The sequence below is a fragment of the Notamacropus eugenii genome, chromosome 2 (genome assembly GCF_028372415.1).
Source record: "Notamacropus eugenii isolate mMacEug1 chromosome 2, mMacEug1.pri_v2, whole genome shotgun sequence".
Lineage (NCBI taxonomy): Eukaryota > Metazoa > Chordata > Mammalia > Diprotodontia > Macropodidae > Notamacropus > Notamacropus eugenii.
Window position 1 is genome coordinate 428,813,152 of NC_092873.1, and position 27,042 is coordinate 428,840,193.

The window sequence follows — 27,042 nt, forward strand, 5'->3', positions numbered from 1 at the left end:
CCACTTTCAACAGTTACTGTCACTTTAGTCAACCTACAAAACATGGTCTTCAATATTCTCATCTGCAAAATAAAGAAGTTGAATTAAATGAAAAAAAAAAAAAAAAAATAAACTCCAATGGTTCCCTGATGCATCCAGGGATGACAAACCTATCTTTCAGGTTCATTAGATCCTCCTCCCCTTCCCTCACTGGACTGTCTATTCCTCATGGCATTCCTCGATGGTGGTCCTCCAGGCCTGAAATGCACTCCCCCTTTTATCCCTGCCTCACAGAATTCCTCACTTCTTTCCAAACTCAGCCACCATCTACAAGAAGTCTTTTCTGATCCCCTCAACTACTGTCCTTCCTCCCCAACTACCTGGCATCTGTCTTTTATTTGTTCTACATATAGGTATCCACCTGTCTCTGTAAAGGGAATGTAAGCTCCTTGAGAGCAAGGATTGTTTTATTTCTGCCTTGTAACCTGGACCCCTATCACAGTAATAAATGCCTGTTGACTGACTGATAAAAGGTAGGAAATGTGTCCTGAGATCTGGAAGGTAAAAGTGACAAGATTCTGTATACTGAACGGTCGTTTAATAACAAATATTTCTTAGCATATTATCTGCACAGAATTTTAGAATTACCTAATTGACTAAAATGTCAATAGCCTTTGATCCCAAGATTCCACTGATAGGTATAAAACCCAAGGAAATCAATGGCAGAAAGGCCCCTTATACCCTCAAATATTTATAGGAGTACTTTTAGTAAAAGTAAGAAAACAGAAAACAAAGTAGATGACCATCAAGCAGGAAATGGCTAAGTTGTAGAATATGAATGGAATGGAACACTGTGCTGTAAGAAACAATGTGTGTGAAGGCTTCAAGAAAGGGACAAAGTGAAGACAGCAGAACCAAAAAGACAATATACATGACTCCAGCACTATAAATGCAAAGAACAGCAATAAAGATGAAATCCAAACCCAAAACAATGCTCTGACTCAGTCCACCACTTTAAAAGGTGAGGGACTGAGTGTGGAAAATCACATACAACATCAAACCTCTCCCTTCTGTTAGTGAGTTTTGATACGCTGGGTTCTTTTTTCCTCTTTTCAGCCTTGGTTAAAAGGTAAGGACTTGTTCTCTGGAAAAGGGAGGCAGAGGGATACACTGGGAAATGCAGATGAAGGAAGAAGAAAAGTTATCAATAAAAAGATATTTATTAAAAAAAATGCCATTTGCACAGCACTGTGCTAGTATGAGAAGTGTGCCAACCAACATGACTGTTCTACACAACATTATAGGTGCAGTAAGTCTCTCAGTCATTGGGGGTTGATGAGGGAGTCATTTATTTAGGTCAACAAAATCCCGTAAATTCAGCAGGAAGCTTAGTCCTCTAGATGCCTCCTTAAGTCCGAATAACCAGGTATACCACAGGGGGCTGTTTACCTACCTGGCATCTATTACAGAAAGCAAGTTTTCAGCTTCTAGTCTCTGGAAGACATGAGGGAGCTGCACCAGGACCTGACCAATGGAGCCAATCATCGGGATGCTCCTCACAGTTACCTATAAAAAAACATTCGAATCTTAAGAAAGGGAAGGAAGACCCAGCACAGCACAGCACTAGACACGGACTTCTCTTTGGGGCACTCCTCCACTACTCACAGTCTTTTTCTGCCTGGGTGGGAGCTAAGTGTTATCTTCCCCTTTCCTTGGACACGTCACCTCCCACAATGAAATAACAATACTACTGAGGAGGAGGAGGATGACGATGACAGAAGCTAACATTTACAGAGCATCTATGTGCCAGGCACTATGCTAAGCAGGCTACAATTATTATCTCATTGGATTCTCACTGGGGAGGTAGGTGCTATTATTATTCTCATTTTACAGATGAGAAAACTGAGGCAAACGGAGGTGAAGTGCCTTGCTGAGGGTCTCCCAGCCAGAGTTAAGCTCGGATCCTCCTGACTCTACCCCAGGCTCTGCACTGCACCACCAAAGGAATGGGAGATTCTGCTGTTACTCTGCTTGAGGAACCTACCTGCCCTTGGTGATTGACACAATATTTGCTGAAGACTGAGTTGATTTGGGTCTCTTGCAAGGCACCCAACAGCAGCGTCTGTCGGTAATACTTGGACCAGTTATTCAGGCTCCACATGCGCACTCGAGAGAAGTCCACCCCATGAGGGTCCAAGGGAAGTAAGTTCATATGATTCATCAGATGCTGCCAAAAAAAGGGAAAGAATGAGTCATGTACTGTCAGGGGCAGTAGATGAGTTGGCTTGTTTGGCTTGACTACACATATCTGATACAAAGATTTTAGTCTGTTTTACCCCCTTTCTTGCTTTCAGTTGGGAGGGGAGATAGTCCCCAAAAAGAAAAGTTTGCCATCAATGAACCATTTTTAAAAAAATGAACAGAAGAGAATGGAAGGCCTGAAAGAAACAGAGACAAGCAGAGCAACTTTGAAAGCTAATTATACAGCCTGCTGTATATAAGAGATTCGTGGTTTCAATGGACAATCATCTTTTATATTCTTTTATGTTCAGAACTGCTCATTTTATTTGGTATTTAAGTTCTTAATTTAAAAAGAAAATGCAAATGCCATGAAAAGAAGTGTCTGCCTTGTCAAACTCATCTTTAGTGCCTGTCCAGGCCCATCTGGACACTTATCAGTCTGTAACCAGCAGATTCTCTGCCAAGAGCCTGAAACTGATAAGGCCTTGACCAGGGTCAAAGGTTTGATCACCAACAGAGAAAAAACTGATTCCCAGGCACACAAGGGGCACCTTAAAGCCCACAGCTACCATACATGATGAAAGCAGGCCTAGGTGAGAAAGTTTGGTAAGTTCACCCTAACACCTCTGCTCAGTGACTTCCAATGTTACTCCCTGTCATCTCCAGGATCAATCATAAAATCTTCTAGGTGGAACAGTGCATAGTGCCAGGGCTGGAGTCAGGAAGATTCATCTCCCTAAGTTCAAATCCAGCCTCAGAAACTGACTGATTGTGTGACCCTAGGTAAATCACTTCACCTTGTTTGCCTCAGTTTCTTATCTGTAAAATGAGCTGGAGAAGAAAATGGTGAACAATTCCAGAGTTTTTGCCAAGAAAACACCAAATGGGATTTCAGAGAGTTGATTTAACTGAAATGACTGAACAACAACAAATCTGGAAAGAAATCTGGAATTATGCAGGCAAAATAGCTAAAATGTTCATACCCTTTGACACAGAGAACCACTGTTAGGCATCTAACCCTAGAGGGTCACTGATAAAAAGAAGAGTTGCATAAATATTGAAATACTAGCACTTTTTTTTAGTAACAAGAACTGAAAACAAAGTAGAAGCCCACCTACTGGGGAAAAGCTAAACAAACTGTGGCATATGGATATAACGAACAATTACTATTCTATAAGAAACAACCAATGTGAGGAATTTAAAGAAGATTGAAGTGAACTAATGCAGAGGAAAGAAGAGTTAAGAAAGCAATATGTACAATGGTCACAACAAGATAAATGTAAAGAACCACCAAAAAAAAGCAATGAAAAATGAATGTGGCAAAATGACAAAACTTCTTTAAGCGTGGCCCAAAGAATCCAAGACAATACCTCCCCCAACTCCTCTGCAGATGTGAGGGGTCCGTGTGTGCAACATTACATAGAATTCAGACTTTTGTCAATAAACTCATCAGTTTGGGGTTTTTTTCCTCTTCTTTCTTTGAATAAATTCAATCTGACTTCCGGAAAAAACAAAATATTTTGCTGGTGGGCTCTCTTTTACCCCAGAAACAGCCTTAAGAGGACTCACTTGAATAAGTAGCAAGACTTCAAGCTGGATCTCTTTATCATCAAGTGTTTATACCAGAAAGCAAGTACACATTTGAGGAGAACATTATTACCAGGACATGCTCCCAATTCTGCATCAGGTAAATGTCAACTTGGTCAATGATGAGAATCTCTATGGAAGATAAGAAGTCAAAGTCCCTCTTCTTTTCTCCTTCTGCACCAATAATGGTCCTCAAGCCAAGAGGGGAGGCAATGAGAATGTCGGAGGAGTAAAATGGAGCATAAAGGCGGATGCTTCGCTGAAGGACTGCAACTCCTGCACAAAAAACGGGACAAACATCGTAAAGGGCTCACTATTTAACAGGGAGGTGTTTATGCTGGAGAGAAGATCTCAGATGTGCCTTTCATAAAGCCCTGGTGCTTGGGTCTAGCCTCTTACCAGTAATTTCCATTCAGCCTAGCAATCAGATAGCAGCTACTGAATTCAACTCTGTCCCTGACTGCCCACGGTACAGTTACACATTGCCAACAGGGACAATCCTTTCATCGTTAGATAAACACCAGTTAAAAAAAGTATCATCCCTGGAAGCTCTTAGAGGTGCACCCTCTCTCCTTGTGGCCCAGTACAAAGAGTACTGGAGCCTGAGGAAAAGGACCTGGTTCAAATCCTGCCTTTAACACCTGCTCCAGGGGTGACTTGGATTCAGTTCAGAACAGGTCTCAGTTCTCATCTGTAAAATAAGAGTTGGAAGAGCTGATGTCTGAGATCTCTTTTAATTCTGTCTGAGAGATAAATCCCCTGATAGAATGGAAGTTCCATGAGACTAGTAACTGTCATTTTTTTGTCTCTGTATCACTAATTCCTAGTACATGGACTGGTAGGAAGCATATACTATTGAATGATCCTTCCTAGGCAGACCTAGGCTGGATGCATCTTAATATCTTGTTTCCAATCTCATTTTTAAGTGACAACAGAAATGAGTAGGTAAGAATCACACAGGAGTATTTAGTACAGCTAGGAGACAGGGCATATGTCTTTCCCAGCAGGTTGCATGATGATTAGGCCACAGAGCCAAAAGTCTAAGATGCCAGGTGTCCTATCCATCTACATCTATTAAACCATGTTCTAAATTTATTATCTTCTATACTAGCCCTTTAATAAAAGTAATAATTAACAACTTTATTACCAATTAAGAAAGGCTGTGTTTCTTTCCTAACTTTCTTGTCAAGAATTGATCCTTTATGTAAGTGTGGTCAGAAGTAGGAGAAAAAAATTAAAGTCACAAATATTCCTAGTAGCATAGACTTAAAGAATGGAAAGAAAAACTTAGTTCAATGCCCTTTTAAAAACAATGCTCACAAGATATATTTGCTTTTAATTTCTCAATATATACCTCCCTATTCTGTCCTCCAGAGAAAAAGAAAAATTCAGCAAAACTAACCAAGACATCAACTAAGCCTGACATAGTATGCAGTATTTGCCACCCAAAGTCCCTCTCACCACCCCACCTCTATGAAGGAAGAGAGAAGTGCCCAAACACCCTCATTTTAAAGATGAGGAAAGGGAGGCCCAGAAAAGTTAAGTGATTTGCCCACAAGTAATAAGTGACAGAGCTGGAATGTGAACCCATATGCTCTGACTCCAAATCTAACCCTCTTTGGGCAACCAAGCAAAGAGAACCCTGGTCACCCAGGGGCAAGAACACACAGACACACTTGTAAGAGAGAGGGCTGGCTTCACAGTTCTACAGTGAGCTGGAACCAGTTAACTCAAGCACTGCTCAGTGGAAGTCCCGTAATAATGACAAATGAAAACAGGACTTGTGGGCAAAAAAAGGAGTCATGGTTCAAAACACAGCCCCAGGATACCACTAAACTATTATTTCAGGCCCTGCATGGATCGGATGGACACATGTAGCATCTCGTAACAACGAACAACCTTTTCCTCCCTTCCCCCACCTAGACCCTCCCCAGCACCAGGATAATAACCTTCCTCCCAAGGTTGTTATCATGCAGTGAAGAGCAAGCCTGCCTCTACCCTGCTGAGCCTGTCCATCTCCCTCACCACAGGAGCTTCTGACAATCAGCCCACGAATGAGCTCTCGACATACTGCCTGCTGAGCCAGGGAGGAACGAGGACTGAAGCGAACAACAGCCGCACCATCCACCTGGCCAGCACATCCCACTGTGGGACGTCTCAGCCTGTCTTTACTTGTTTGCAGGGAGGGCTCCCACTACAAAAATACAACTGATGACTGCCTCTTCCATTAAGTTTGTTTGTTCAGCACAATGGAAAGCCCCATGGGTGTTCTTCTGGTTTCAAAGTCAACCTGCAGGCCCTCTTGCTTCTACTCCAGTTTGCTCATCCCCTGCTGCCCCTAACAGGGAAATCAATGCAGTGAGCCTCTTCTGCTCAGTGCTGGGTTCCTGACTACCCAGCAGGCCCTCCTGAGCAGGTCCCACTAGACAGACTCACTTCATGGACATGGACACCAGCCCGTGAAGCCAGTCTATATTTACTTCCTGTACACAGAGCATGGTATAAGGATAGAAAGGAACAGGTAGACAAGGGATATAAAGATCTGTATCAGTCAGAACACACATAGAGAAACTACATTTACACAGCTAGTCTACATTACAAATTGAGAATGTTGAGTCCTGAAGAAATTCCAGGTGCAAAAAAAAAAACACAAAAAAACCAATCATTATTTCAGGGAGAATGACAAACATTGCTACCTGTTCCACCCAGGAAGGCTTCCTAGGATAAATGGCCTTTGAGATGGCTTTTCAAGGCAGGAAGGACATGGAATGACAAAGGGAGGCAAGGGGCATCAAGAAGTACCACAGTCACCTGAGGAGGGTGAGAGGAGTCTACCCTTTTGTCCTGAAGGCCCTTCAGGAATAACCTCAGCAGACTATGCCAAATAGCTCCAACCACTCCAAGTCCTCTAAGAACCTCCTCCCACAATTACAAAAGGGGCTTTACCCAGCAGTGTTTTAGGCACTCCCTGTTATAAACCTAAGTCCTTCTTATGTGCTTTGTGAGTGTCCCCGGTGAGACCTCTCCAGAAAACATCTTCCCCATTACACCATGCCCTTTCCAAGGGCAGTATCACTCTTCTTAGGGCCCCAACCATGATGAAATACACTCCCTCTTGGTAGAAAGCCTGGATGCTGTGGGTGCAGACTGTTACACTTTTGATGGATGTAGTTGCTTTATTGGTCTCTCTTATTTAGCTTCTTTCTTGTGATGAGGGAGGGTTCCACTAGAGGGAACTGGCTGTCAGACTTCAATGACAAGTGTTTTAAAAGAGAAAAGAGATGCCTGATTACCGGGGCAGAATGATCAGGTTTATCGTTATGACCTGGGATGCTGGGCGCACAAAATAGGGGGGTCTCATTCTGTTTCAATTTTCCCACCTACCTATCCGGAAGTGGTCATCAATGTTGCCAGCAAACACAGCATCGTAGTCCTCAGGTCTCTTCAGATTGGGAGGTCTCTCATCTGGGTCAGATCCATATTCTCCCTTGAAACGTTTTTTGTTACTCACATCTATTTTCTTCTTGCTTCCCACCTCTAGGAGGCTGATAAAGAGCTGGACCACTCTGAGAGCAGCCTCCCGGAATGGAACAACAATTAACACCTACAGAGGGAGAAAAGGCCATGGGGTAGAGAGGGAGAAATGAGTACTGGATCTTGAGATGCAGGTCCTGTCCCAGCTCTTCTACTTACTACCTATGTGACCTCCGGCAAATCACTACTAGGCCTTGCTTAGCCCTACTTTACACATCTGAAATAATGAAGGGGTTGACAGAATTCCAGAGTGATGGACTCCAAGTCTGATTATGGACACAGGCAATGGGGGAATTTGTTTTGCTTGACTATGCCTATTTAGTAGAAGGATTTTGTTTTTCATTCTTTCCCCCAAAGGCTGGGGATGGGAGGGAGAGAAAATAAATGCTTATTAATTGCAAAAAAATTAAAAATAATAGATGAGAAAGACAGACAGAAAAGATGGAAAAAACTGTATCTTATTTCCATTCTTTACACAAGTGAGAACTTTGGAAGAGAAACACCACATGTACTCAGACTCAGCTGATTGCTTTTGTTAAACTGTCTTTTAATTCCTTTTTTAAAAACTTTTTGTTATAAGGCTTGGCTAGGCAAGAAGAGAGAGGAGAGAAACATATTTGGAAATTAAAGTGATATAAAATTCAATAGAAATGTAATTTTTTAAAATTAAAATTAAATCAAGTAACTATTCCACAATCAAACACTTAACTCTAGAATTCTTTCCCTCTGCAAATCTTGTAAAAGGCCAATGTCTTCCTAGGGAGAGTCCTCATGTAGGAAAGGTGATTTTTCTCTTCCAATGTAGTCCTTTTTAATGACATCCCCAGAGAATCTATTGAAGCACATCCTGGAGAAGTACCTTAATGGAGATGGCAATGTTCCTTGGTATAGAGTGCTCACTCCAAGCCACCTCAGGGGCATAATCACCAGGACTCATACAACAGATGAACTGTGTGGTAATGGGTGATTAATTTCTATTATTACAAAAGAATCAATGCATGCTTCCTGAAAATAACAGAGCTTCCTAGGTGCAATTTTCCCCAGAAATCAAGATAAAATATCCTTGTAATCAGAACACAGGTAAATGAGAAAATGGAAACTGATGAGCAAATTCAATTTATGTGGAACTTATTAGGAGACACCTATTGCTCAAAGCAAGTAGTTTTTCTAGAATTTTGCCAAGAGGAGCTGAACGAGAATGCTGCACTCACAGAACAAATTTAATAAATATCTACTAACCAATACAGCATCTTTTTGAGACACCCTTCAAGCAATTTTCCTTAGCATAAATTTGCTTCAGAGGCATCCTACCTCCTACTTCTGAGGTATCAATCAAAGAACAAATGGTTATTAAATCTCTACCATATGGCAGGACCTGAGTTGGGCACTAGAGAAACAAACAAAACTGAGATTTTCCCTGCCCTCAAGGAACTTACAGTCCACAGGGAAAGAACATACATACATAAAAGTATATAGAAAGTATATATGAGGTAATGCAGGGGGAGTTGGGTGAAGGGGTGAGGGGGAGTTGGTCAGTAGTCTGTGATGATCACAAAGAGCCTCATCTAGTAAAACCAGCTATTGAGTTGAAGAAAACTAAGGATTCGGAGAGATTCAGAGAGGTGGAAGTGAGAAGGGAAACAGCCTGGAGCTGTTTCCAGCTAAGCATGGAGATGGGAGATGGAAAGTTCTTTGTGTGGAAAAATAAGTAGGCCACTCTGTAATGTACAATGAAGCAAGAAAGAGGTTCCCTGGGGTGGTGGGAAAGGGGGAGAAGAGGAGGAGGAACAGGGGAGCATGGGAAAGCCAAATATTTTAAGAATCATTTGAGCCCACAATGAAAAACACAATTAATTGCGATGAAAATCAAAGAAAAATGTGATGGAAAATTAAGCAAAAACTTGATGAACTATTGCTGCAAAATAGCATAAGTAACCCTTAGAAAACCACTGAAGACCTGCAGAGTGGCCTGGCAACTGAAGAGTTATGATTGGGTCCCAAATAGAGGCGCAGTGTCAGCTTCTTAGAATTCTAAGAACTGGGAGAACACCAGTATTTAAAAAAAAAAATAAATAAAACAAAACAGTTTGTGAGAGCTACTATGAAGAACAAATTTTCTTACTCAGGTAAAAAAATATAGACTCTAGAGTACTGAAGACTGGGCAAAAAGTACAGATGGAACTCACTTTTTCACTCACGATTGCACCAAAACAATTGTCAGAAGTCTAGGAGCCTGTAAGATCTATACAGAACTATCTGTATCAGACTTTCAAAAGTGCACCTCAAAACATGGTTTGCAGATTTTTTTGCTTCCAGTGAACCTGGAAGTTAAGTCCCCCTGGCAGGAATGATGAACTCATAAATATACTGACATGCTGAGAAGCAAAATTGTCCTGGAAGTGCTCCATGACCTGGAAACGAGCTTGGACTATGGTGAGGATGACAGCGAACATTTATATAGTACTCGCTACGTGCCAGGCACCACGCCAAATGCTTTACAATTATTATCTCATTTGATACTCACAACAGCTCTGGGAGGGAAATGCTATTATTCTCATTTTAGAGATGAGGAAACTGAGGCAAACAGAAGTAAAGTGACTTACCAGGGTCACATGGCCATCTGGATTTAAGCTCAGCTCTTCCAGACTCCAGGCTCAGAACTCAAATCACTGCACCACCTATCTATTTCTCATTGAAAATCTATGGGTTATAATTGAGGTTGAGCTTGGAAAAATGGATTGTTTGTCCAATGTATGCTTAGTATCTAATGTGATAGAAGTGGGGCTTCATTTAAGAATGCCAAAGTCTTCTGAACTCAATGCCAAACTGTATAAAATGAGAGACTACAATAAAAAGAAGATATATTTTTTAAAAATTTTAACACATAAAACTGTAAGGTTTATTTTTACTTTATGGCTATAAAGCTGATTATTTTCTTTTGTCCCAAAAAATTCACACATCATGGCAAGCCTAGAAAGTCTGGTAAGAAGACATGACCTAATTTTTAAAAAATCCTTAATGCAGTATGGAGAGTAAAGTCTTGTTAGCCAAATTCCTCAATATTACCACTAGATGCCTTGATGCTTTGAGCTTGAACGCGGAGGCACCTTCAGTAGAAATAAAAACAAGAACTACTTGGGGACTTCAATAAATTATGTCTACGTGAGCTTGAAGACTGTGTAGGGCAGGGCAGGAGATCTGAACTATGGGCCTAGCTCTGCTACAAACTGGATGAGTGACAGCAGGCCAGGCATTTAACTTCTCTCCAGCCTTGTGCCCTCAGGATGTGGCACCAACAAAGACTGAGGTGCTGGTCTGCTTTGAAGTACTCGTTGAGTGATAATCACCAGTGAAATGATTTAGATGACCTTTTACATTCTAAGAAAGCAGTAATGTTCTACAATTCAGAGATTAATGATTTATACAGGAATACTAAAGGAAAGTAGGAAGCAAAATTTAAAAGTACATCTTTTTTCCATTTCTGTATGGCCTCATGGAGGCCATGAACTCACTCTCCCAGAACATGCCATAGTACCAGTATCAGACAGAAAACACTGAGATGGATACTGTAAGAACTTCTGGTCTGACCCAATAAGATGGCATCTCTGGCACATGATTCAGCTAGGCCCCCAAAAAGAGCTCTAAGAAGATACCTCCCTCATTCCTCTGCAGAAGTGAGCATCTGTAGGTTAGGAATACTGAAGAAAAATGTGATGTGTAATTAGTTTTGCTGATTTTTTTTTTTGTCTTTAAAAAAAATTACATTGTAGGAGGCAACACCACCATCAGCAGCAGCTTTGGGGCTCTTAGCTCAGAGACAGTAAATGGGTCAGACAACCGGTCAGAAAGAGATAAAAGTGGACCCTTTGTGGGCACTGGGTATAACTGTCAATGACTGGCAATTCTATTGACCCTAAACAGTTCTGGATCAAAATTCCAAGGTGGAAAGAAGTGGTTGTAGTCAGTCACCAGAGAACAGGGACCCTGGTCACAGTTCCTGGGCCAAAAGGAATACTAGTGCTTGCAGCTACAGGGGAGCAAGGGCCATTCCTGGCTAAAGACTAAAACATCAAAAGAACAGTAACCATAACCCATCAGCCTTGGAAAAACCAAAAACTTGCGGACCCCCAGAACTAGCTCTGAAAATAGCTGCATGAAAACACCTGAAGTTTAGCACACACAGTGCCTCCCTACCACCCCAGGCGAACAGAGCTCAACTTTACTTTAACATAAAGTTCAAAGTGAAGAAACAGGCTGGAAAAATTAGCAAACAGTAAAAAAAAAAGAACTATGCCTTGAAAAGCTAATACAGTTGCAGGGAAGACTAAGACACAAACTCAGAAGAAGAAAACAATGTGAAAACACCTATAAGCAAAGCCTCAAAGGAAAAAACTGCTAATTGAACACAAGCCCAATAAGAATTCCTGGAAGACCTGAAGAAAGATAAGACTGGTAGAGGAAAAACTGGGGAAAGAAATGAGAATGATGCAAGAAAATTACAAAAGGAGAATTAACAGCTTGGAAAAAGAAGCACAAAAAATAAAGAGAAGAATTCCTTAAAAAGTAGAAATGGAAAATGAAAAATGGAAAAAGAAGTACAAGCGCTCATTAAAGAAAATAATTCCTCAAAAACTAGAACTGAGCAAATGGAAGCTAATGACTCCATGAGACATCAAGAAACATTAAAACAAAGTTAAAAGAATGAAAAATGTAAGAAAATGTGAAATATCTCATTGGAAAAATAACTGACTTGGAAAATAGGTCAAAGATAAATAACTTAAGAAGTATAGGACTACCTAAAAAAAAAAAACTATGATTAAAAAAAGGGACTAGGTACTATATTTCAAGAAATTGTTAAAGGAAAACTGTCCTTATATCTTAGATTCAAAGGGTAAAATAGAAATGGAAAGAATCCACTGACCACATTCTGAAAGACTTCCCAAAATGAAAACTCCTAGGAATATTATAGCCAAATTCCAGAGATACCAAGTCAAGAAGACAATACTGCAAACAGCCAGAAAGAAGCCATTCAAATACCATGGAGCCACAGTCAGAATCACACAAGACTTAGCAGCTTCCACATTAAAGAAGTAGAAGACTTGGTGTATGATGCTCCAGAAAGCAAAGGAGCTAGTATTTGTTGCTTTGTTCATTAATCATGTCCAACTCTTCATGATCCCTCTTGGGGAGTTCTTAACAAAGAACTGGAGTGATTTGCCATTTCCTTCTCCAGCTCATTTGAAAGAAGAGGAAACTGAGGCAAACAGTCAGTGTCTAAGGCTGAATCTCAACATGAGTCTTCTCAAGTGGAGGCCTGCGGCTCTATCCAACGAACCATCTGGCTGCATCAAGCTAGGATTGCAACCAAGGATAATCTACCCAGCAAAACAGAAATACAGGACACTTAGGAAAACAAGGGACTTCAAACATTCCTAATAAAAAGACCAGAAGGGACTAGAAAATCTGACATTCAAACACAGGTCTCAAGAGAAGTATAAAAAGGTAAACATGAAAGAAATCTTAAGGGGCTCAACAAGGTTAAATTGCTTATATTCCTGTATGGGAAGAAGACACACGTAACTCCTAAGAACTGTCATTATCGCAGTTAGAAGCAGTCTACGTAAACAAACGGCATGGATGTGAGCTGATCTGTGCTGGTGTGATCTCAAAAAAAAAAAAAAAAAAAGGAGTGAAAAAGAGTGATGCAGTGGGAGAGGGGGAAGAGAAAGAATGGGGGAAATTATTTCACGTAAATGTGGCATGCATGGAAGAGCTTTTACAGTAGGAGGGTAAATGGGACGTGGGGATAGAGAGGGTAAGGTGGGCAATGCACTGATTCAAAGAGGGAGCACACGCACATGCACACGCACATGCACGGCTGGATACAAAAGTCCATCTTACTCAAAAGGGGAAAATGGAGGGAAGGGCATAAGAGAAAGGGAGGAGGAGGGAGGAAGAGATGGGAGGGATCATAAAAAGGAGGGAAGACTGAGGGAGGCAGTGGTCAGAAGCAAAACAGACTTTTGAGGAGGACAGGACAAAAACAGAGAAGGATAAACAGAAGAAAGTAAGATGGAAGGAAACACACAGTTAGTGATCATAACTGTGAACGGGAATGGGATGAGCTCACTCATAAACAGAAGCAGGATGGTTAGAAACCTGAATCCAACAATGTTGTTTACAAAAGATATACTTAAAATGGAAAGATACACGAGCTGGAGTAGGACTTACTATGTTCTAGCTGAAGTAAAAAAAGCACTTGACGATGTCAGACAAAGCAAAAGCAAAAATAGACCTAATTAAAAGAGATGATCAGGAAAACTACATTGTGATAAAAGGTACCATAGACAATGAAGTTATTCAAAAAATTTTACATCTGGTTTCTCTGATAAAGGCCTCATTTCTCAAATATATAGTAAAATGAGTCAAACCAATAAAAAATAAAGAGACATTCCTCAAATGACATATGGTCAAAGAATATGAACAGGCAGTTTTCAGAAGAAAATCAAAGCTATCAATAGTCACATTAAAAAGGTTCTAAATCATTCACTAATGATCAGAGAAAGGCAAATTAAAATAACTCTGAGGTACCCACCTCACACCTCTCAGAAAAGACAACTGCTGGAGGGTATGAGGGGAAAAAAATAGTTACATTAATCCACTACTGGTGGAATTGTGAAGTGATCTAACCACTCTGGAGAACAATTTGGAAATGTCCGAAGAGCTATAAAATCATATATAACCTTAGACCCAGCAATACCACCACTAGGTCTGTTCCCCAAAGAGATCAAAGGAAAAAGAAAGAGGTCTATATGTATAAAAATATTTACAGCAGCTCTTTCTGTGGAAGCAAAGAACAGAAATTGAGGAGGTATGGCTGAACAAAAACAGCACGACTGTGATGGAATACCACTGTGCTCTAACAAAGGCTGAGGGGGACAGTTTCAGAAAAGCTTGAGAAGACCAAGATGAACTGAGTGATGCCAAGCGAAGTTAGAAGAACTGGGAGGTCATTGCATACAGTGGTTGGATGGCTTTTGTCCTTCGTTCTTAAGGAGGACCAAGATGACATCACTATGCTTGAGTCAAGTCTCAGCGTGTCCGACTGTAGCTGATCAGACCAATACAAGCTCGGAAAGCTCTACCACAGGTCGGGCACATAATCTGTGTGAACATTTGGGGTGGATACTCTAAATTTGCACATCCTGCGATTCCTTTGAGCTGTTTCAATTCTGTTTTGCTCATAGAGTATAGCACTTTCTCTCATGTTGGCACGCCACGTTAGCAGTCCCGTGTCAGCGTCTCCCATGTCACACAATCAATGCCAAAGTTCTTAAGCAAGATCTTAAGAGTGTCCTTGTATCACATCTTCTGACCACCATGTGATCACTTGCCCTGTGTGAGTTCTCCCTAAAACAGTATTTCTGGCAAATGTACGTTCTGCATTCAAACAACATGGCCAGTTCATTGGAGTTGTGCTCTCTGAAGCAGTGTGAATGCTTGGCAGTTTAGTTAAAGACCTCAGTGTCTTGTACCTTATCTTGCCAGGTGATCCTCAGCATCTTCCTAAGATAGTTCAAATGGAAGCAATTCAGTTTCCTGGCATGGCACTGGCAGACTGTCCATGTTTCACAGGCATACAACACTGAAGTCAGCACAATGGCTCTGTAGACCTTCAGTCTGGTAGTCAGTCTAATACCTCTTCTTTCTCAAACTTTTTTTCAGAGCCTCCCAAACACCGAGCTAGCTCTAGCAACGCATGCTTCAACCTCACTGTCAATGTGTACATCCCTGAAAGTACACTACCAAGGTAAGTGAACTTACCCACAGCATTCAAAACTTCTCCATTTGCTATAACTGATGGTTCCGCATATGAATAGTGTTGTGGTAGTTGATGGAGAACGTGTTTTCTTGGTATTAAGTGTTAGGCCAAAATCAGCACAAGCAACAGAGAATTTATCCATACGCCGTTGCATCTTAGCTTCAGAGGTTGCACTGAATGCTAAATCATCTGCAAAAAGAAATTCATGCACCAACACTCCCCCACTTTGGTGAGTCATGAGGGCTTATGGAAAATTATGTCAAAATCTGTTGCCCAGAGAAGTTCATTAGCATTGTACATCAATTTCATGACAGTATGCTGCCCGGGTTCTAGATAATGGACAAAGCTCTTGTGCCTTCCCAGTCACCAATGGAGTGAAACAGGGCTGTGTACTTGCTCCCATGCTTTTTAGCTTGATGTTTTTGGCCATGTTGTCAAATGTTTTCAACGAGGATGAACACAGCATCAAGGTAGCTACCTCACTGATGCTAATTTTTCAGTTCTTCAACTTGCACACAGTAAAGAAACAGTAATATTGTAAGGACAACCAATCTGAGCAACACAATGATCAGACACAATGATCAATATAATAACAAGACTCATGATGAAAAAATGCCATTTACTTCCAGAGAGAAAACTGATGAACTCTGAGTGTAAACTGAAGTATAATTTTCTCATTTTTTTAATTTTTCTTGCTTTTTTTTTTTTTTTGCAATATGGCTAATATGGAAATATGCTCTGCATGATTTCATACATGTAACAAATATATTGCTTGACTTGTAATGGGGTTGGGAGAGAATTTAGAACTCAAAATTTTTTAAAAGAATATTTTAAAAAATAATGAATTTTGAAGTGATTACATTGGATAAGCAATGACTATCTGGGAGGGAATATGGAGATAAGATACAGGGGGAAATGTAGGTAATGTAAAAATAAAAGACAGAAAATCTATTTAAAGAAAAAGTCCTAAAGCATCCTTGTGGGAAGCTGGGCCAGTCTGCTTTCTCTTACCTTGGGTCGAGTGAGGCCCTGGTCCCGGAAGGCATCGTCATCTTCACCGGCCCTCGGCTTTTTATCTCGGCGTTTGCTGTTATTACCGAGCACCTGCGCATTGGCTTTGAGAACATGGTTCATGGCATGAAGGCAGTACACATGGCGGATCTCTTCGCCATTTCCCAGTGCTGTCCTTTCTGGGTACAACAAGTCCCGGTATGAATTCATAATTGAGAAGAGCTCTTTTTGTAAAGGGGAGAAGGACCCACTTGGTTTTGAGGGGCCAGAGAGGAACTGGCTGTTTATTTTGGGCCATGTGGAATCCAAGGGTTTCTGGAGATGGAGAGTCATCAAGTCAATGTCTTTTGGAGGCTTAAAAGTGTCCAGTGTATGAAACTGGGTTGAAAAAACAAGTTGACCCAGAGTTGACCACTGAGGAAAAAAGAAAAAAACAGGTGTATTAGGACTTATCTGCCTGGATAAGTTATCCTGGTTTCAAGGCTGGCTCTCCGTTCTATACTACATCATGGTTCTTCTATTCTAAAGTTAGCTCTTTACTTTAGCATAAATGAAGGGAATAAGAGAGAGAATAAACTCTTCTATAAATAGTCGGGAGCTGAATCTATTTCAAATAACTGACTGTTACAAATATTCAATGTACAGATGGAAATGCACAGATGTAAAATAATACAGAGTTCAGAACTAGGAACAGAGGAGGATGGTAAGAATGATCTTGTGTTGACTGATACATAGCAGAAGAGTAAGGAAGTGAACCAAGCTTCTTCTCACCCTCAGGGACACAGTAGGGTGAGGAAAGAGGAACTGATCAGGATGAGAAGACTTTCCCAGGTCCACCTGTGATATTCATGCAGGGAGCTTTCATTCTGGGCTTCCCTAAGCCAGGGAGATGGCCAGAACATTCTAATGACACCTTATTTAACTGTGCTCTCCTCCAATCCACTAATAATGTTTTAACAATGACAACCTTTGCTACTATGATCTGTCAACATGTTAAAATTCATAGGTCACTCGACATAAACTCTGAAAATGGAAGCCTGCACTGGTCCATGCCAACCTTGTCTTAACTCACAGCTTTGATGGACAGTTGTACTTACTTTTAGTTGTTGGGTAATTTTGGGGTTTGTGGCGATAGCCTGGATTTCTTTTTCTTTCAGTTCTTTGTTTGTATGTTGCAGAAATGGATCTGTTGCTGAAACAATCATCATCAGTACATTCAAGAAATTAATAAATATCAATAGGTTATAGAAACAGTGGAGACACAGCAGAAGAACACGGGACTTGGGAGCCAGGAAGACCTGCATTCAAATCCTGCGTCTGACAGTGGCTGAGAGACCACAGATAAGTTATTAAACTTCTCTTGAACTTGTTTCCTCTTCTGCAAGATGGGCATAATAGTAACTCTACTACCTAAACCACAGGACTGTTGAGAGGCTCAAAGGAGATCATCTACATAATATACCTGACAAACTTTAAAGTCAGTTATCGTGACTATGACAGGTTCATAGTTTCCCAAAATAAATATGCTGCCTTCAGTTGACAAACACAACTACCAGTGGCTCACTTGCAAAATGGGTACTGTTTATGGTTTTCAAGTGTTAGGATGGCTCGGTCACCCATCAAACTCTCTTAACTACTAGATGGTCAATCTCACCTCTTGACAGATGGCTGGCCAGAGAGAATGGGGGTTCTATAGAGTGAGGGTGTGCAAAATGGCAACATGAAACGGCCCACAAGGGATAGAATCTGTCACTTCAATATAACTCAGACCACGTTCTAAACCAGGAATTTCAAATCCACAAGGTTAACTCCAGCAGCCTGCGTATTGTGCAGCTCTTTGTCCTAACTAATTGGATTAAGGAATCTCTGTGAAGAGAAACAAAGATTCAGGAGGTAGCAGCAGCACAGAGGGGTGAAATGAACTCTAAAGGAATATGAAACACAAACGTAAATCTGCTTCTCGAAGTCACTGAGCCCAGAACCTCCTCGACAAAAACAGTGAGGTAGTAAGACACCGAGGTGACATAATTTATGGAAAGGATACTAGACATGGGGTTAGAGGTCCTGCCTTTTGCTACCTATGGGACTATAGGTATACTGAGTCAATCTCCTGATGTGATAAACAAGTAAGGCAGCAGTCCTAGGTTATTCCTAAGGCTGCTTCCTGCTCCAAATCCTACAATCCTCAGACTGTGGCTCTGCTATGTTTCCATGGCCCAGATGTTTCCAATGTTCTATTTAGCCATCCATAGGCCATGCAAAATACCTTAGGGTAGTGGATTCGCCTGGGTTCTGGAACAAAGTGCCTACGGAGTTAGCATGGTGGCGCAGAGTGGGCAAAGAGCCTGCCTTAAAGTCGTCTCGTAAAGGCCAAGTGACCTGGGTTCAAGTCTCAAGTCTCAACACACCCTGGCTCTGTGACTCTGGATAAGCCTCCTTGCCTCTCAGGGGTCACCTCTAACTCACAAGGCTACAAGCTACAGAAGAGTTGTTGATCTGCACTGGTGGAAAGAAAAGAGTTCCCCATTTCAACGAATACAGGTCAGAAAGAAAAGAGCTGGGCCTCATAAAGCTTGCGACCAACTGGTCAGGTATCAAATGAGTCTACCTGCCCACTCGATCCTCACCCTCCCTAACAACACCTGCTCATCTCTGCTCTCAGCTCTTACCTTCTGAGGCTTTCACAGCAGAGCTACCATCCTTCTGAAGAGCCTTATGGTCTATAGTCTCTTCTAGGAAATTGGTTTCCAAGCTGAATTCTGATTCATGTTTCCTATCTGTGAATTCGTCCTCAGCTCTCTGTTGGGAAGGTGCTTCCCCATCTTTATCCTCAGGGTCAGATGGGACCATATCAGCCTCTTTTCCTATTGTGATATATATTGAAACAAAAAGTCATGATCCTTGATGATAGACTGCTTGATTCCTCTGATCATGTCAACCCCTTCACTCTCCCCACTCAAAACACTCCAGTGGTTCCCTATTATCTTCAGTATCAAACTGGGTACTGGCCTTGAAAGCCATTCACAGCCTGGTCCCTTCCTCTTACACTCTGGTCCCCTCCACCCACTCTGTGATCTTTTGCACTGACTGTCCCCCATGCCTGGCAGGTTCTCCCTCTACCTCATCAAGGCTCAGTTCAAATCCTGCCTTGTGGAGGAGGCCCTCCACCTCTTCATCGCTAGTGCCTTCCTTCTTTGATTACCACCTAGGTACTCTGTATACATCTTGTATATACCAAGTAATTTGCATATTGCTTCCCCTATTATAGTGTGAGCTCCTTGAATACAGGAACTATACTTTTGCTTTTGTTTGTATTTTCAGTGCCTGGCACACGGTAAGCATTTAATAAATGCTTATTTACTAACAGTAAGAATTCAGAAGATGGCTAAGAACTCATCCTTTTAATGGATTACTTTTGACGACAGCATGTAAGCTCCTCATTTCTGTCTTCGTCTCCCCAGGGCCTAGAAATGCTTAACAGATGTTTATTAACTGCTTGAGGAGACCCAGGTACAGACAGCAAGATGCACCAATTCCTACTATTGTAAGGATAATGGGTTTGTATAAAGCAATTCAACAGAAAGCCTTTGCAGATAATTACTTTCCTCAAACAATGATATGATAACGCAAGATGACGGAAAATGGGAAATGTAAAATCTTGAGCTGTTAGGAAAACAAGTACTAAGACATGTAAAAGTAAAAGGTCACATGTACATTAGAGTGAAACCAAAATTCTTTCAAGCAGGAATACTCACCTAACACATGAAGCTGTCCACAATCAATTCTAGCTATCTCTAAGCACTTAGGACCCCTCTGATAAATGGCACAAACTTTTACACCAGATGAGTTTGCATTTTAAATGTTTCTTAAAATGGGTTTTAATTTATTTTTATGGCCATGTGTTCTTTTCTAATCTAGGGTTTTCTCTCCTTCCCCGCTAAAATGGGAGCTCCCCAGAACAAGATTTCCTTCCCTTCCATCTTCCATGCATGCTATCCATCTATTGTCCCAACCTACTATCAGTACACAGCCTATGTCTCTCCACACCTGGGTCCCCAGGGTTGGCAAATTTTTACCTACTCAGAGATAACTACCTCCCCTCTTTCCTTCCTGTTCCTCCTCGTCTTCTTCCTCCTCCTTCTCCAAACTGCTGTCACTATGGTCTACTTCACTCTCCACTTCTGCCTCTTCTTCTATGGAACTCTCTTCCTCCTCTTCATCTTCCTCCTCCTCTGAAACATTCTTCAAGGTGGCAAGTAACTTGTGGTATTCAGAGATCTTTTCTGGTTCACTGTCTGAATCACTCTCTGAACCTGAATGATCTGAATTCTCTGACTAAAAGGAAAAACAAAACAATCTTAAAAACAGTAATAATAACAGTGACGACAATCACGCTGAGGATTACGAAATCTTCCACAGGGTGTCCCATGGGACAAGTAATATAAACATTACCCTTATTTTACAACTGAGAAAACTGAAGTTTAGTGACTTGTCCCAAGATACAGAGTATGTTACCTATGAGAATAAGGCTTGGCAAAGAGGTCTATTGTTTTCTCAGAGTCTCTGATAAGAAACAAAATGACACTGTTTTCACTGTTAGCTTATACTATCCCACACTAAGCCAAAAACAGATCTGAAAGCCCAATGTAACAGGTTCAGGCCAAGCTAACTGGCACTCTCCTACAGGTGTGACCATTCTGAATTCACCTAACCTAGAACCAAACCCTCTGTAAAATTCCTAATCTAAAGAGCTAAGAGCCTTCCAGCTTCAAATTTTTTCCAAACTAAGGAGGTGAAACTGGCTCCAAGTATGAGTCAAATAAATCTCGATCCCAGATAAGAGTCAAATAAATCTCGATCCCAGATAATAGCCTTCTTTTAAAGCAGTATTCAGAGGGAAGAAATTGCATTAGAACAAAAGAATTCTAGTTCAAAATCCAACACACACAGACTCCTGTCTTCTCTATGTCTCTTCAATGGTTATTTTATAAATGAGGCCAGTGGTCAGGAAGCTGACTGCCTTTTAAAGGACCTGCCAGGCTACATGCGGTGGTTTCGAAAGCAATCTCCAAAAACTGAGGTCTTTGTACTTCAGTTATTTTTAATATCCCATAAGCATTTCCATATTCTCATGTACCTATGATCTCACTGCTTGAAAATTCTCTCCAACAACGTAGATCTCCACCCACTGTGGCTGTCCCTCCTGTATAATTCATGGCCTGGTTATTTCAAGAGTTCACCACAGAAGGTGCACCCAACATGCCAGGGGCCTTCCTCACTTTCTCATGACATCTCAAGGGCACTTAGCGGAACACTCTAGCTGTTACCTATCATTGCTAGCTCTTAACACATGGCCCACCTATCTTTTCTACCTCTAAATAACAGATGACTTAAAAGGACATCACCGGCTCTTCTCCAGAGTTTTGCATTAGTCAGATGTGGTTGTCTGTTCACACCTTCCATGTACCTCTCTCTTGTCACTTGTGTGATACTAATTTTTAATTCTTTGGAGACCATGATGTTCCATGTCAGGTTGCAAATTCAGAGACACTAGCAAAATGTTAGGATTTTTTTAAGTCTTTGGTTTCATGAAAAATAAAGGGTCAAATTTCCTGAAAGCAATGCAAGCCAATCCTCTCCTCTTATTCCTTCAAACTGTCTGCCCCCTTTGGACAAGCTCTATAGGGTGGCTAATCAACTCTATGTAGAAATTTGGGCAACAGACAGTACTCATCCAGCTGTTTTTTCTCATGTGGATGAACAGCGCTGAAGTGTATCAATCCTTGCTATGTAATCATTAAAATAACAAGCAAACAAACTTAAAAAAATTCCCATAACCAAGCCTATACTTATTTTTAATAAACTAAAGAGCATTACCAGTTTGCAGATTTGAGGCTTTGCTTCTTTTCCAGAAACCCTGTAAAAAGAGAGCTGACATAAGATTCTAACAATTATCAACAAACGAAGGGGGAAGAAAGCGGTACTGAATAAATGTATACTAAAACAGTGACCCCAATTTATTAACAAGGCAATGTGTGATAAGTACCACAGAAAAGGTACACAAAACGCCTTATGGGAAGTTAAGAACAGAGAGAGATCCTTGACAGTTCCAGATCAAAGACCCCACAAAAATGCAAGTTCCTTGAGGAGAGGGGCGTCTTTATTTTTATTCTATCACCAGCCACCAGCACCTAGTAAAATGTCTGGCTCACATTCCTCCCCCCACGTCCCCTGGAAGGAGCCTCCGACCTCCGCACTACCACTTACTGGTGTTTACGCCGCGCTGGGCACGGCGTTGGAGGAGACAGAGCCCTTAGGAAACTGACATTCTTAAAAGTAGCCATCTAAGTGTAACAAGACTCCGGGGCCTCATCAGTTTCAGGGTCACGGCCAGGAGAAAACTCCCCCTACCAAGGCAGGTCTGCACGTTCTCTGCCTCCACCGACACAAACGTTCTGTGATTTCTTCCTTCAGACATCGGCTAAAACCCCAATCTCCTGGTGCCAACGCCTTCCCTCCGCTGATGATTTCCCATCGATCTCACATGTAACTGGTTTATACACAGTCGTCTGCCTGGTGCCTCCCTTATGGGAACGGGAGCTCCCGGAGACCAGGGGCTGTCTCTACGTTTGTACCCCCAGGTGCCTGGCACAGGGCCCGGCACCTAGAAGACATTTCATCAACGTTTGCCGACCGACATAAGAATGTGTGAGAGGAGGGACCTGAACCCAGGATCTTCCTCGATTCGAGGCAAGTAGCACGCCACGCCACGCCAGCCCCTCCCCCTTCAAACAACGTAAAGGCAAAATCAAACAGACTAACAAATGAGGAGATGAGCAGAGGCCTTCCGTGCGGGATGGCAAATCCGCTCATCTGCAGCAAGCTCGGGCTAAGGAGGAAAGACCTTTCAAGCATGGGAACCAGCCCCTGCAAAGGCTCGGAGGCGGGAGCACAAGTTAAAGCTGTACCGGTAACACCAAAGTAGGCTACAGGCCAAACGGGGTGACGGGAAATGTCACAAAAGCCAGTCTGTCACCGCTCCAGGAAGGACCTGAATTCACCTAACCCAGAACCAAACTCTCTGTAAAGTCCCTAATGTGAAGAACTAGGAGTTTTTCCCAAATTAAGGAGATGAAACTGGCTCAAAGTTTGAGTCAAATAAACTCGGAAGGATGGGAGTGCCTGGAAGAAAAGCCAGGCCCTGGGGCCCCGGCCAGACCTGTCGTAGAACGGGTGCTCCTCCCCGAAGTCCCGCAGGTGCTTCTTCTGCTTCTTACTGAGGCTACTCAGCACCTGGCTCTGGCTTCGGCTCCGGCTCCTCCGTTTCCCCATCGCTACGAGATTCCCTCTACCTTCTCCGAGCAGGAAACGGAACTTACCGGCGTTCCCACGTGCAATCTCTTCTGTCGCTTTTCGGCGGCGGAAGCGAGGCTGCCGTAAAGCACGCTCGGCGCCGCCTTGCGACAGGGCGACGGGCACGCAGCGTTCTCCAATTATCGCTGTCTCCCCCTAGCGGACCGCTAGTGCCCGGAACGCAAGATGGGCGGTGCTACGGCGCGTCCCCTCCCCCTCTCCCCTTCCTCAGCCCCGCCTCGCCGCTATTGTGCGCCTGCGCAGGACCTACCCCACTGGATCTGAGTCTGGGTGTGCTCAAGCAAGCGGATGGTTACATTGTCTGTGCACAGCTCTGCACTTCAGAATGCGCAAGTGCTAAATAAAAATCAGGGCTTGATTTTTTTTTTCGGATTGTCTAGAGTTAGTTGGACGCCTCAGAGCGCCTGAGTTCAAATCCAGCCTCAGACAGGCTAGCAGTGTGACCCTGGGCAAGTCACTTATCCCTGTTTGCCTCAGTTTACTCATCTGTAAAAATGAGCAGGAGAAGGAAATGGCAAACCACTCCATTATCTTTGCCAAGAAAGTACTGGTCTGCTATGATCCCCAAGGTCAGGAAGAGCCGGACATGACTGAACAAGGAGACTTCAGAAAGGGATGGAGAAAATGTCAATAACGCAGATTAAACTTTAAGATGTGTCCACCATGTCCCCCCTTATTTTGAGAGCTGGTTGTTAAACATTTACCACTCTGCCTCTGGCTGTCATTTATCAAGCACCCTGGTTTTTTATTTTTCAGTCTTATCCGACTCTCCGTGACCCCATCTGGGGTTTTCTTGGCAAAGATAATGGAGTGGTTTGCCATTTCCTTCTCCAGCTTATTTTACAGATGAGGAAACTGAGGCAAATAGAACTTAAGGCACTTGCCCCGGGTCCCAGGGCCAGGTTTAAACTCTGAACCTCCTGACTCCACTGCACCAGCCAGCCAGCCATTCTCTAGTGCTTTAAGTTTTGCAAAGTGTTATCTGTTATCCAACATGTGTTATCTGATCCTTACAACAACCCTTCGAGGCAAGTGCCTCGTTTTATTTTAGCCCCATTTTACAGATGAGGAATGTGAGACTGAGTGACTTGCCCAGGGTTATATAGCTAAAAAGTGTCTGAGGCAAGATTCAAACCTAGGTCTTCCTGAGTATGAGGTAGATGACATAAGCATTATTTTCTCTTTTTTTACATATAAGAAAAGCAGGTCCAGAGAACTAAAGGAATCTGCAAAGTTAGTGAATATCAGAGCCAGGCCTGGAAACCAGGTTTTCTGATTCCAAGCACAAGGCTCTTTTCACCTTAGCTCAAATCTAATTAAAATCAAGGAAGACTTGTGAACACAGACTCTGAAATGCTCCCATGAACGGTACCTTAAGTCCCATCTGATACATCAGGAAATGGCTATTTTCCCTCCTGCATTTTAGATTATAACCCTCAGACTAAGTGAACCATGACATTTTCAAAAACTGAGCTCTTGGCACCCTTGGAGGTGGTCTTATTCTTGATTTCCTCATCTGTGGACTTCCTCTGTCTGAGGTATGAGAACAGCCTCAGGGATAGGCATAAATACCACCTAAGCAGGTTTTTGAAGCTCCTTTCCACCCCTCAAGATCAGTTGGGTGTTTTTGTTTTTTTTTAAGACAGTTAACAAAAGGTAAAGGGGCCCTTCTTGAAATTTTAGCTTGAGGGCCCAGAATTTAAACCTCTCTCATAGGCCTCCAGTGAAAGTCCCTCCCCCCATAAAACCTGCACATACAGCTTAACATACCTGTGCACTTGTCTAACTACATGTGCATACATGTCCGTTCACAGAACCCAGAGTGAAAAGTGAAATCATTTGTGTCTTTGGAGTTCTCCACCCTCCTTTTTTTCCTACTTTCCCAGGCACTCTCTCTTCTGGATTCCTTTTCCTCACCCTCACCCCTAATCCTGAAGAACTCAGCACTCTCCTCCAGAACTTGAACTGATAAAATAATTTATCCACAATCATTACTAACAAGGCATTTCTATTTCCAGGAGATATTTGTACTTCAGATCATAGACCTCAAGCTGAAAGTGACTTTAGAGGTTATCTTTCCAGCCTAATGATTCTTACAGATAAGGAAACTGAGGTCAGGAAGTTTAAGTGACTTGCCTGAAGTCACACGGACAGGTGGCTAAATGATGGGTACAGTATTTGAACCCAGAACTACCGACTAGAAATAAAGGACTCTTTCCACAGTACCACTGGGAGTGATTTTTTAGTTGTGGAATTGTGGGAATTTGTGGAATTTAATGTCTAGAATTGGGGAGCTGGCTGGAGACTTTTTGGCTTTTTCTGTAAACTTTTTAAACAACTTTATGAGTGACCATCTACTTTATCTACATATAAGACACCAAATTGACCACACTGACCTTCACATTTGGGAATTTCTTACAAGAATTCCATCAATTACTGTAGCCTTCCAAGGAAGGAGGGAGGGAGATTCAGTATATAATCTTCATGCCACTCACTAAGGGTTTGTAAATTATACAGCTTTCTCATGCTTGTTTTGTGTTCCATTATTGGTCAAATGATCCCCATGCAGATTGGAACTGATGCAAGGGCCTTGCTGAGAACAGAAATCCTTAAGGGAGGGAATATGCAGGCATTCAAGAGAAGTAACTGCTACACTTGTTCACAATCTCATAAGCAGAAGAGATCAGAGGGCATAGTAGTGGCTCCTGACATGGAGAGTTAGTTTCTAGTTAAGACATCAGGGTATGCAAAGGAGAAGTATTGGCATCAATGCCACAATGCCTTCTACCATGTCTGGTTTGTAATTCTTGAACTCCTTTTTCTTAAGGTATAAAAGGATGCGCTTGCTGTTGAAGATTTTCTAAGGACTATTCTGTGAATGTAAACAAATCAATCTTGCTTGCTAGAGAATGCATATGCTTGCAGACACATCTGTATTTCATTTGACATTGGTAATTGATGCCTTTCCCGCCTAAGGTTAAGATCCCTCTGTCTCCAAACCCTAGCCTAGGTCGGAATTCATTTGTAGATTCCCAAGGGAAAGTTGAAAACTCATTTAAGCAAAGACTCTATTGTCCTCAGCTAAGGAGTATGCCTCAAGGCCATTTTCTTTGGCTCTGGAAAAAGCACTTTAAAAGATAAAGGAAACTATTTAGGATACTTTTTGGTCAGTCCCCCTTCCTCCCTTGGGAATTGAAATTTATAATAATTTCACTATCTTGCCATACATCCACTCCCCCCTCCCCCCCCATACACACTAACCGTTTGGGAAGATTTCTCCCTGTTTCTAAAATTTAATCATGTTCATTTTAAAGCACCTTCACTTCTATAGATAATTGATCCCAACATCCCAAGTGGAAGTAAGACAGATAAAACCTTCCAAATCTACACTTGCAATTCTATCTAGCTGTCCTAGAAGCCCTGAGAACTAGAAAATTGAAAAATGGCTGACATACTGCAGAGATCTTGGAGATGGGACCTTCTCCATATAAAAA

The 27,042-nt window shown here is 42.0% G+C and overlaps 1 protein-coding gene across 4 annotated transcripts in view; it reads right to left on the bottom strand.

Annotated features, from left to right (window-relative positions):
* UTP25 (UTP25 small subunit processome component) overlaps positions 1-23,779 on the bottom strand; it is a 56,692-nt gene extending 32,913 nt beyond the window's left edge. The window contains exons 1-10 of one of the 4 annotated variants that reach the window (XM_072647932.1): positions 23,394-23,608; positions 22,052-22,091; positions 20,269-20,509; positions 18,844-19,038; positions 17,272-17,366; positions 16,175-16,588; positions 7,192-7,411; positions 3,881-4,083; positions 2,024-2,206; positions 1,433-1,545 (exon numbers count right to left, since the gene is read on the bottom strand). In XM_072647932.1, coding sequence (XP_072504033.1) covers positions 1,433-1,545; positions 2,024-2,206; positions 3,881-4,083; positions 7,192-7,411; positions 16,175-16,588; positions 17,272-17,366; positions 18,844-19,038; positions 20,269-20,509; positions 22,052-22,091; positions 23,394-23,506 — 1,817 coding nt within the window. In that variant the 5' untranslated portion in view covers positions 23,507-23,608. Of the gene's footprint in view, positions 1-1,432; positions 1,546-2,023; positions 2,207-3,880; positions 4,084-7,191; positions 7,412-16,174; positions 16,589-17,271; positions 17,367-18,843; positions 19,039-20,268; positions 20,510-22,051; positions 22,092-23,393 lie in introns of all 4 variants that reach the window. The other 3 variants (XM_072647933.1, XM_072647935.1, XM_072647934.1) reach the window with 3 other exon arrangements.
* Between the last annotated feature and the right edge of the window lie 3,263 nt (positions 23,780-27,042).